The 12,549-nt window shown below is 38.5% G+C and overlaps 1 protein-coding gene across 4 annotated transcripts in view; it reads right to left on the bottom strand.

The window, feature by feature from the left end:
• LOC104131806 (catenin alpha-2) overlaps window positions 1-12,549 on the bottom strand; it is a 468,889-nt gene that overhangs the window by 376,971 nt on the left and 79,369 nt on the right. For all 4 annotated transcript variants that reach the window (XM_009645015.2, XM_009645023.2, XM_009645031.2 and 1 more), the window contains exons 4-5: window positions 9,521-9,640; window positions 8,204-8,470 (exon numbers count right to left, since the gene is read on the bottom strand). In XM_009645015.2, coding sequence (XP_009643310.1) covers window positions 8,204-8,470; window positions 9,521-9,640 — 387 coding nt within the window. The remainder of the gene's footprint in view (window positions 1-8,203; window positions 8,471-9,520; window positions 9,641-12,549) is intronic.

Genomic DNA, 12,549 nt, shown 5'->3' with positions numbered 1-12,549 from the left:
GGCATACAGAGGGGTCAGCAAAAACATGGAAGAAAAAGCTTGTTCAGCCCCTTAGCATCATCAGGACCCTGAAAATTTACTCTGCTCATTCCTCTCTTGGAAGGTCAGTTCAGCACCCTCAAACACACTTCTCTGCAAGCAGGTAAAGTTTTTAGGTACACTGTAAAATACAACATTGAGCTGTTGTTCATTATTTTCTTAACATGCGAAGGATGACCATTCGGCAATCCTCCCCCACTCAGGGGAGATCTGAGGTGCACAGAAGGTGCCAAAGGATCTCACTACTGAATAGAAACTTTTGAATCATCGGGACACAGCCCTACCGCTTTGCACATGCAATGATCAACTCTACACCATAGAATCACAGAATCAGGGAATGGTTTGGGTTGGAAGGGACCCCTAGAGGTCACCCAGTCCAACCCTCCTGCAGGGAGAAGGGGCATCTCCAACCAGATCAGGTTGCTCACAGCCCCGTCCAACCTGGCCTGGAATGTTTCCAGGGATGGGGCATATACCACCTCCCCGGGCAATCCGTTCCAGTTTACAACACCATTCCAGTTTAAAAGTCACTTCAGCTGCACAAGGGAAAAAAAACCAAAAAAAACCAAAACCAAACCTGCATTTCATTCACAGCCAATATATGAGGTTATCTCAATTTGCAACACACTTTCTCCAGTGCACACTAACACGGGCAATCCTATTTAAACCCAATATATAACTGCTACTGTACAGAAAGAGCCATTTGGCCGTGCTTCCCTAGACACTGGAGCTCAACAAGTCCAGTCTCAAATTGCTACGTGGGACATGAAGTAATATTTTTGCAATTGTTCCTTACAATTCCAAAACTGAAACAAACACCTTCCAATTCTTATTTCGAAGCTCACATTTTGTCCTTTTATCTCCAGCACCACAAATTGCTTCTCTGAAGAACATATTCACAAGTAAATTGAGATTCCATAAATATTCTGCAAAATCCTTTCTCAGGCTGAACATCCAGTACAGTTACTTGTCCAAAAAATAACATTTTAAAGGTAGTCACTTAATGATACAGCATCTCTTCTGTCTGCCACCTTTATTCCACAATTTGACTGCTCTTAATTTTATTATAAAAAGAGTATCCTTTGCTACTGTTGTACCCAGTACTACGTCTTTTCAGGTTCTATGTAATTTTTTTTTTTTTCATTACACGCTTATTAGATCTTTCACTCCATTTAAGGAACACTGCATTCACTAGCCCTGCAAAATATTCCTAAAGGATTATTCATATCTTCGAGAAATGTGTTACGATTGTCCATTTATTAAGTATGAACTTCATTTTACAGCCTGGAGGACAGTGACCAGTGTCTTCAGACGCCTTGTTACCCATCAAACATAGTCGTCTCTGAAACAGTAGACTCACAATGTTCAAAAATGTACTAAAGATTGAGTTACCATGCCTGGAGTTTTTCTGTTCAAATCCTTCTAATAACAAAAAAATGATACATTTTCAGTACCTCGGGACCTATCTCAAATACAGAAATACCTCATGTACCAAAAATAACTTTAACCACCTCTGCCAGTTCTCAACCAGATCAATTCCTTTACAAACTAAATTATTTTCATATTAGTTCAAGACTCAATGCGATTTTGAAAACGGAGAGTAAAGGGGTGACCCAAAGGCAGAGCAGTTTGAGATGTAACATGGATCGACGCTGCTGGTAAGCAACTTTAAAGAGGAATGGATGTGCAAACACAGAAACAAAACATCACACAGGATGGCAAGGGTTGGAAGGGTAACATCAAGTACAGGGTATGTCTGGATTAACACGTATTTAAAAGTGAGTACTATATATACATTTTAACAAATGCAATGCCATTTTGTTCCATTGACAGACACAGAACTTGCTAACTTATTATATAGAGAGACACAAAACTTAAGGAGAAAGTCCGCTAAGCAGTCTCATCAGTCCTGATGGTTTCTATCTGGAGCAATACAAAAGACAAATATTTGCTTCTAGCATCAATGGAAAGCATGGGGTTTGGTCCTTTTACCCTTTAGGTATCTCTTCTCCCCCTGAGTCACAGGCTTTATTCATTTATTTTATCCTTGACTCATAATTTATTGTAGAGAATCCAAGCCTTGCTCCAAACACAGAAATACTCCTTCTTATGGGTCTATGGTGCCTGCAGAGTAAATGTTTTTATATTTACACAACTGTTACCCTCACAGTATGATTACCCCCAGAATGATTACCCTCATTTGTCATATCAATATTTAAAGCAAAATATTTTAATTGTTTAAAATGTTAAGTATTTTAGGGTGCCCTGTTTGAAACCCCTAGGATTTGAATTTCCGCGGTGGTAAGCACTTCTAAGGTGCTGTCAGCACATCCCACTGACGCAGCCACACTTCTAGAAACTAAGAGATCAGTCTCAATCCATATTCTGAATGGAGGCACCCTCCCACTAATCGGAGATCCCTCTCCACTCTCGCATGCCGAACGCATCCCCCTCCAATCCATCTCCAGCCCTTGCTGTGGTTTCTGCCCATCGCTCACTCCACGTCTATTTATCCAGCTGCCAACCCACATTGGAGCGTAGACGCCATCTGTCTTCACCTCAGTTTTCAACTAGCACGGATTTCCTGATCCTTCTCACTTCATTTCTTTGCACTTATTAATTTTACTCTCTTTTTATCTGCCTCCCCACGGCACTCCGGTTTGATGGTAGGTCCTGTCTCTGGTACGCATGGTGATGGCTATGGGGAGAGCAGGGAGGGTACCGGAGGAATCAATCCCACAACACTCAACGTGGGACAACGCAGCCGTCTCTTGATAAGCAGAAAGGCTGAGACCTAGGCAGGCTTACCAGACCAAAACTACCGTTTCCTCAGCGTAAACAGAATATTTTCACAATTCACAATAAGTTCTTAAGAAACCTCTCTATGTAACTTGCATAAATTTGGGCAAATTTAACAAAACGAGTAAAAGGTGCATCCTTAGTTGCTGTAAGAACCCAGAAATATACCAAATTTTATTGGTAAATTTACTAATAAATCCATGAATATCTGGATTGAAATTATCTAATACTAAACAGGAACATTTAAGTTAAAGGGTAAAAACCAAGGCATTAAACATGTACTTCTGTAATCAATAAACTTCAGACAGTACTTTAAAGTAGAAAATCTGATAAGAAACAGATTCGTGAGCTCTCTTAATTTCTACATAAATTACCCCCAAGAAGCAATGACTCTTTCCAAAACTGCTAATAACTCACAAGTGACTTTACACCACAAGTCACCACTGTATAGAGCATGACATTAAGATGACACTTAAACACAATAGCTGAAGTGTTTAAAATAGGTAGAATAATTATTTATACTACATGTGATGATATTTTGACTGAGAAAGTATTCAACCAATTTACACTGCAGTTATCTGAAGCATTCAGCCACAGTATGCTGATTCTGAAATTTAAGATAACAAAGGCTGAGAAGTGTTAAATATTATGGGAAAAACTGTAATATATTTTTAATATAGAAGAATTATCTTGTCATATGATACCAGGTTTAGTATTCACTTCATACCAAATACAGATTGATCCCAATCAATATGATTGATACAGTAAAATAAATATACTGTAAAATTATTTTCACTAGAAAATATAAACTCCCTTTTTCCCTTGCTAAAGTAAAATATTGCCAGCATAGAAATCAAGCTTTTTTCTCCACCATCTTTTTACCCATGATATAGTTTCACTCGTCTGGTAATTTTTCCTGCTTTCTTGCTTATAAAACATCAGAGTAAATTCACAATCATCCCACCATCATGGCTATAAACTTCAGCTTTCCCTGGAGTTTAGGGAAAGTCATCCCTGTTGCAAAATTAGGTGTGATTAAAATTAGGTCTCATTCAACAGCTAAAGAGTGAGGCAAAGCAGGAAATACAATTAGAAAGCAGAGAAACCAATCGATTCAATCTTTGTATCCTCAAGAAGTCAGAGGAGAAAATTTTAATTTCATTTCTTAAAATTAGAGAAATTTCTCAGAAAAGACAGGCTGGTTTTCCACAAGTAATTGTGAACAGAACACAATGCTATGCCTGTAAGTCCCGCATCCGCATTCGTGATGCCTGCAACATCACGTAAAGTGGAAAAGACTTTACCTGAGGAGAAAAATGATGAGAAAATATTCTCACAAAGAGGCAGGGAATGATATCAGCCCCTTCTTCACTAAATTTACTTTCCCTAAGCACGATGACTCTCTTCGCATTGCCCAGCAGCCCGTTCCAGAAAGCAGCAGCGTCACCACTTTGTCACATGTTTGCTGTTACTCTTTGTCAAGCCTCTGCTGCCCACAACATGCAAAGTCCCCCACAAAAGCCAGGGTACAATCAGACCAAACAGCAATATTATTCTCAGGATCTTACCAACAAGGCACCTATGAGCTGAGAAGGCCCTTAAAACCCTGCAGAATTCCTTAAATCTTGACCCACAATAATTTTACGGGAAAACTATAGATCTAAAGATATAGATATTAAAAAAAAAATAAAAAAATCAGTATAGTCGATGCAGGCAGTGCTGTTTCATTTACTTGAAAAGCGTGATGGACCTGGAATCAACCTCTGGGTGCTGCACTAGTTCTGAATGGTTTTACCCTCTGTGCTTGTCTCTTCCTACACCTATCCACACATTTTCTGCTGTCATGTTTCCATCTCTAACCCCATTTCCCTTTTGCTATTATTTGTATACTCATTCTCTGCCATTTTTCAGTATTTTACTCATTCCTTGGAGCTTCCCATGATCCCATAATATTTACCCTTTCTACTACCATCTCCAGAGCTGACCCTGGAGCCATAGATGCAGCAGACAAGCCCAGTCCATCACGACATGAGATGAAGCACCTGCACTACACCCCCACTTCCAGCCCTAAATACAGCAGGGCTGAGTAGCTCCTGCAGGTGTATGACAGATGTTTGTATTGCCATGTTACCTATTGATCAAAGTGAAAAAGTCCCTAGTTATAATTTTAACAAACCTTTACCTAAAGTCAGACTGAAAGAGAAAAAAAAAAAATATTTTCAGATATTATCTGCAATTATTTATTTATTTTTTTCCACTTTCTAAAGAACAGGCCTCGACTGTAGGATAGGGACTAATCCTAATACAAGCCTGGCACTGACATTAGCAGTTAAACAATCCGCTGTTAGGAAAGTTGCTTAAGCAAAAGCAGCTATTTCTGGACTAGAGGCTGCCACACTTTGCCTGCAGCTGAAGTGACTGGTATCAACTGTGTTTGAAAGATGTTTTTTCCATATCTGTGATTAACATAATTCATGTTTGAAGTTGAATGTTAATGTTTTCAGGATGCTCATCTCCATCACCATCTTTATTTTATTGTCTTGACTTCCTGGCTTGCCAGGCAAATATGATTTTACCATTCAAAAAAAATCACGGATCTTGGTCACAGAACTGAAATGCCAGGTTAATCAGACTTTGTATCATTTGGAACCATGTAGCTAGATTTTTCAAGGACACTAGGGCAAAGGAGGACTCCCTTCTCTCTATCACAGCCACTGCATATGAGCACAAACAACTCCTTATAATCCAAGTCCATTAGCAGCAAACAACTATTCCTCATTAAAAATAACACAAATCAATGTCTGCACTTAGCCTCTGCAGTCTGAGGAAATGGCCCTGAACGAAAAGGGAAATCTGAGTCCTGTTCAACACCCACTTAGTTAAAAGCATGGAGAAACACTTCATTCCCCATACACTTCCGATACTTACATCAAATTCATTTAGTGCAGCAGCAAGCTCTCCTATGCCAGTGTGCCCCTTGTTCTCATCAGTGGGTGAGGTGGCCTGGGCAGCATTGGAGATACCAGCAATTGCTTCTTGTACTTGCTTGAAGACGTAGTCTCTGTTGGCCCTAGTGGCCGCAACGTCAGGGTGACGGAGAAATGCTTGGGATGCAGTGTACAACATAGTGGCATTCTTCTTCAGAGCACCTCGAGCTGCAGCCATCTCATCCCTGCAGTGAGGATCTTTCAGTTCCTATATAAAAACACACCATTTTTATAGTTGTTAATGAATTTTTTTTTGGTGTTGGAATGTATTGTCTATACAGCTTAAGTGTCTCTGCGTAAATACCGTCCGGTGATTTTGCACAGAGGGGTCAGCATCTAGCATAAATCACAGAAAGAAATCTCCCGCCTGCCCAAGAAAGTCCATTCCTTCTGGGTAGCTACAGCTGTTACATTCCACTCACAATATCTCCTTATCAAAGAGTCTATACGCTTCCCTCATTCAAAGAACCGCAGAAAATTGTTATAAAGTATTCAGAGTTACTCCTCCTGATTGACTGGATTCAATCTCCTGATGAGAGTGCAACAATCCTGTTGCAGTGAGTGCCATAATTTTGTCAGTGCTATACCTATGTCCTTTATAAAATCATCATAAGGTAGAGCTTTAAAAAAATCCAAAGCTAAAAATATTGCCCTGATGAATATGTAGTTAGATCTTAAAGACTTAATAAATACGCCTCTCATTATTTTTAGTCTTTCCTTTATATTTTGTACTATTTCTCATAACATTTACTGTTAGGCATTGAATAAGCGTTATCATGACTTTCTGGTCTTTTTTCCATCTGCCTTAGTAGTGAATGAATTCAGTACTTGGGGTTTTTTAAGTATCTGAAAATTAATAGTGATGCTTTTAAACACAAAGTAGATTTCTGTTCTTCTGAATCACACCAGACTACCAAAGAGCTTGTGCTTTACCAGCTGTCAGAGTCACCTCACATCAGCATAGGTTAGAATTAAATGGGAATAATCATCAAATGAAAACTATTCTTAACCTCCTGAATCACTTGCCTTTTCATCCTTCATCCTGTTAATTGAAGCCACTTGGAAAATATTCTTAAAGAAACTGCATTTTTTAAAGACTTGAGCACATTCAAAAAAAAAAAAAAAATCAATGTGATTAAATTATAGGCCATGACACAGCAATTACTTATTGTACATTTTAAACCAGACTTGGACATACAATACAAGATCTTCAGAACCAAGACTAACTTTCTCCACCACTGCCTTAAAACGTACTCACCTGTTGCCGTCTAGCAGCTACATAGTTCAGTTTTACCATCTCTTTTCCAAATTCTTTAAAGCGATTTGCTAAGTCTTGTTCATTTGTTGCATTTTTCACTGCTTCTAATGCCTCCTCCACCTAGAACACAACATATCCACTGTGTTAGTTAATCGGTGTGCATTCTGTGACAAAGTCTGTAACCGCTCTACCCAATATTCTCTCAGATGGACCCAGTTTAGCTTTCCCATCCATCCCAGTACAGCTTTATGATAGTCCCACTGCCTTTAGTTAGGTTTCTTAAGAGAGAAGCTGTCATGACAGATGTTTGTATTGCCATGTTACCTATTGATCAAAGTGAAAAAGTCCCTAGTTATAATTTTAACAAACCTTTACCTAAAGTCAGACTGAAAGAGAAAAAAAAAAATATTTTCAGATATTATCTGCAATTATTTATTTATTTTTTTCCACTTTCTAAAGAACAGGCCTTGACTGTAGGATAGGGACTAATCCTAATACAAGCCTGGCACTGACATTAGCAGTTAAACAATCCGCTGTTAGGAAAGTTGCTTAAGCAAAAGCAGCTATTTCTGGACTAGAGGCTGCCACACTTTGCCTGCAGCTGAAGTGACTGGTATCAACTGTGTTTGAAAGATGTTTTTTCCATATCTGTGATTAACATAATTCATGTTTGAAGTTGAATGTTAATGTTTTCAGGATGCTCATCTCCATCACCATCTTTATTTTATTGTCTTGACTTCCTGGCTTGCCAGGCAAATATGATTTTACCATTCAAAAAAAATCACGGATCTTGGTCACAGAACTGAAATGCCAGGTTAATCAGACTTTGTATCATTTGGAACCATGTAGCTAGATTTTTCAAGGACACTAGGGCAAAGGAGGACTCCCTTCTCTCTATCACAGCCACTGCATATGAGCACAAACAACTCCTTATAATCCAAGTCCATTAGCAGCAAACAACTATTCCTCATTAAAAATAACACAAATCAATGTCTGCACTTAGCCTCTGCAGTCTGAGGAAATGGCCCTGAACGAAAAGGGAAATCTGAGTCCTGTTCAACACCCACTTAGTTAAAAGCATGGAGAAACACTTCATTCCCCATACACTTCCGATACTTACATCAAATTCATTTAGTGCAGCAGCAAGCTCTCCTATGCCAGTGTGCCCCTTGTTCTCATCAGTGGGTGAGGTGGCCTGGGCAGCATTGGAGATACCAGCAATTGCTTCTTGTACTTGCTTGAAGACGTAGTCTCTGTTGGCCCTAGTGGCCGCAACGTCAGGGTGACGGAGAAATGCTTGGGATGCAGTGTACAACATAGTGGCATTCTTCTTCAGAGCACCTCGAGCTGCAGCCATCTCATCCCTGCAGTGAGGATCTTTCAGTTCCTATATAAAAACACACCATTTTTATAGTTGTTAATGAATTTTTTTTTGGTGTTGGAATGTATTGTCTATACAGCTTAAGTGTCTCTGCGTAAATACCGTCCGGTGATTTTGCACAGAGGGGTCAGCATCTAGCATAAATCACAGAAAGAAATCTCCCGCCTGCCCAAGAAAGTCCATTCCTTCTGGGTAGCTACAGCTGTTACATTCCACTCACAATATCTCCTTATCAAAGAGTCTATACGCTTCCCTCATTCAAAGAACCGCAGAAAATTGTTATAAAGTATTCAGAGTTACTCCTCCTGATTGACTGGATTCAATCTCCTGATGAGAGTGCAACAATCCTGTTGCAGTGAGTGCCATAATTTTGTCAGTGCTATACCTATGTCCTTTATAAAATCATCATAAGGTAGAGCTTTAAAAAAATCCAAAGCTAAAAATATTGCCCTGATGAATATGTAGTTAGATCTTAAAGACTTAATAAATACGCCTCTCATTATTTTTAGTCTTTCCTTTATATTTTGTACTATTTCTCATAACATTTACTGTTAGGCATTGAATAAGCGTTATCATGACTTTCTGGTCTTTTTTCCATCTGCCTTAGTAGTGAATGAATTCAGTACTTGGGGTTTTTTAAGTATCTGAAAATTAATAGTGATGCTTTTAAACACAAAGTAGATTTCTGTTCTTCTGAATCACACCAGACTACCAAAGAGCTTGTGCTTTACCAGCTGTCAGAGTCACCTCACATCAGCATAGGTTAGAATTAAATGGGAATAATCATCAAATGAAAACTATTCTTAACCTCCTGAATCACTTGCCTTTTCATCCTTCATCCTGTTAATTGAAGCCACTTGGAAAATATTCTTAAAGAAACTGCATTTTTTAAAGACTTGAGCACATTCAAAAAAAAAAAAAAAATCAATGTGATTAAATTATAGGCCATGACACAGCAATTACTTATTGTACATTTTAAACCAGACTTGGACATACAATACAAGATCTTCAGAACCAAGACTAACTTTCTCCACCACTGCCTTAAAACGTACTCACCTGTTGCCGTCTAGCAGCTACATAGTTCAGTTTTACCATCTCTTTTCCAAATTCTTTAAAGCGATTTGCTAAGTCTTGTTCATTTGTTGCATTTTTCACTGCTTCTAATGCCTCCTCCACCTAGAACACAACATATCCACTGTGTTAGTTAATCGGTGTGCATTCTGTGACAAAGTCTGTAACCGCTCTACCCAATATTCTCTCAGATGGACCCAGTTTAGCTTTCCCATCCATCCCAGTACAGCTTTATGATAGTCCCACTGCCTTTAGTTAGGTTTCTTAAGAGAGAAGCTGTCTGATCGTCATTCGGCATTACTTTCCATTTACTGTACTTTGGTATCACGTAAAACTAATGTAAAGGGAATAATTATATTCATTTCCCCACTCACACTCATCAGATGAAATGTTTAATATCTGCAGGTTTTAAAACAAAATAGATGGATGCGTTCTTAACACATGGTAAAGGCTCTTTGGGAAAACAAAGGGAAGTTCCTAAATCTGAACAAGAAATAACGTTTAAAAGGGAAACTCAAACTTACCATTAAGATTTAAATTTACCCTGATATACCCAAAACACTGTGTCTTTGCAAAATAAATGAAACAACAACAGATGCAACTCAGAATATATATATTATTTCTTTTTTCTCAGCTCTCAGCTTCCCTTTTTCCATTAGTTTAAACTGAGAAAAGAATCTACCAAAGAAAACACAACCTGCAGTTCCTCAGTCACCCGTAAGTAACAGGCAAAGATATAAACCCCAGTTACACCAACAAGTTAATCTGCCAAACCTATTGTGGAACCATACCTTAGGTACAGCACGAAAAAATATCTGAAGGGATAAAATGCTCTTTTCGTACAATAAGGAAAGGAAATTTTCCTGTGACCAGATGAAAATTCAAAGTTGTATTTCTCTCCCTCACAACATAAAAATGCAATTCCAGGCAAAAAGACTGGGAACTGAAAAGCTTCCATTCATCCTTTCCAAAACCTATTGCTTCAATTCACAGCAATGTGCATGAGCTTTCCACAACGGTCAAATTTTCCCCTTGAAGAGGAACTGCTAATTCTGCACGGGACACGCTCCGGGGCAAGAACAGAGCTTTGCAGCTTACTCTCCCAGCGCCACGGGGAATCCATAAATTCAGCAGTAGCCAGCATCTAATGAATTTAGAAAGGCACAATTATGTGCAGAACCTGCCTTTTTATCATTTGTGCTGCTCTAACTGTGTTTTCCTACCAGCAAGAGAGGAGCTGGTGAGGGGTCTGGAACACAAGTCATACGAGGAACGGCTGAGGGAACTGGGGTTGTTTAGTCTGGAGAAGAGGAGGCTGAGGGGAGACCTGATCGCCCTCTACAGCTACCTGAAAGGAGGCTGTAGTGAGGTGGGGGTCGGCCTCTTCTCCCTGGTAACAGATGATAGGACGAGGGGGAATGGTTTGAAGCTGCGCCAGGGCAGGTTTAGGTTAGATATTAGGAAAAACTTCTTCACTGAAAGGGTTGTCAGGCTCTGGAATGGGCTGCCCAGGGAGGTGGTAGAGTCCCCATCCTTGGAGGTATTTAAAAGAAGGATAGATGAGGTGCTTAGGGACATGGTTTAGAGGTGGGATGGCAGGGTTAGGTTAAAGGTTGGACTCGATGATCTCAAAGGTCTTTTCCAACCAAAGTGATTCTATGATTCTATGATTCTATGAAAATACACATATTCCACACTGTGGGAAATTCAATTAACATACTGTGTACTATAATACTACATATTACACAATATCAAGTCATAAACCCTTGATGTCTGGCTCCAAAATATATGTATTTACAAGCAAAAGAGAGGTGGCTCTCAAAGCAAAATTATGCATTTCATAATACATATATAGAATGGGCAGAAAATAATAATCAAAAATATTTTAAAATGTTACTTGTATTATTTAACAAATAAAAAGCAAAGAGGATCCTGTCTCTTTTTAAGAGTAGATAATGTGACAGTGTTACATCAATCACTTTAAGGTTTATTTACACAAAAACCCTTGAAAGATAGATAGTTTCAGTTTTAAGTTCCTTTTTATTACTTCTTAAAGCTAAATATTTTCATTGACTATATATTCCAAAGTATGATTTTATTCAGCTTTGATTTATTTATATTTCGATAGGAATAAAATACAAGTATTAAAGTAAGTGTAGTGATCATTCTTTTTGGACTTAAATGATTATGATCTTTATAGTGTGTATTATTGTATCAATGGCGGGCTACTGTTAGATTGTAAGTTATTTTCATTTCATCTCTAACTTCACAAATGCCCACATATTTGAGAAGCTATTATTTTCTCACCTTTTTGTTTTTCTTCTTTGTGTACCTTAATAAAAATAGTTATGAAGAGTGGATATTTTCCATCCAGCTGAGAATAAAGCATACTCCAGGTTACTCTAGTGAACATCCCATATTTTTAATAATTAATGCTGGCAGTCAGAAAATACTGATATAACTTTTCACTAGAGAGCAGGTGTCAGACTTGCTTGTGAAAATACAGGAAGACTCTCTGTTATCTGTTGGACATACTGGATAAAATATGTTGTAGTAACAGTTACTGAAAAGGTATTCTGGTATTCTTGTTTTAACCATATATACTCCTTGTTGTTGGTCTACAACACCCTCTTCATTTACACTGAAAGACCCAACATTAAAGTTACCTACATGACAGGCCATGCTAACGTAAAGCAAATAAAATTACCAGCTGGCAACTTCAAAAATCGGAAAATTCATTGTCAAGTTTTGCTAAGTAAAAGGTAATAGACTAGAAGAAAATTATATTTAATCTACTTACAATACCTTCACACTTCCATCTCCACAACCTGCTTTGAGTTCTACCTGCTTACATAAACTAATTATTCAAGGCCCCAGTACGAGATGTAGCCAACATTTTGAGGTTAAGTTTATTAAGATAGAACCATCATCCAGTGTCTGGTAGGAATTTATTCTGGATTCAGGGCAGGTGAAGATTCTCCAGTTCCCTTTCTACCAAGCCATTAGTAGCTAAC

This window comes from Egretta garzetta, unplaced genomic scaffold, assembly GCF_000687185.1.
Source record: "Egretta garzetta isolate BGI_Z169 unplaced genomic scaffold, ASM68718v1 scaffold570, whole genome shotgun sequence".
Classification (NCBI taxonomy): Eukaryota; Metazoa; Chordata; class Aves; order Pelecaniformes; family Ardeidae; genus Egretta; species Egretta garzetta.
The sequence above is the reverse complement of the archived record's forward strand: the minus strand, read 5'-3'. Positions and strand labels throughout refer to the sequence as shown.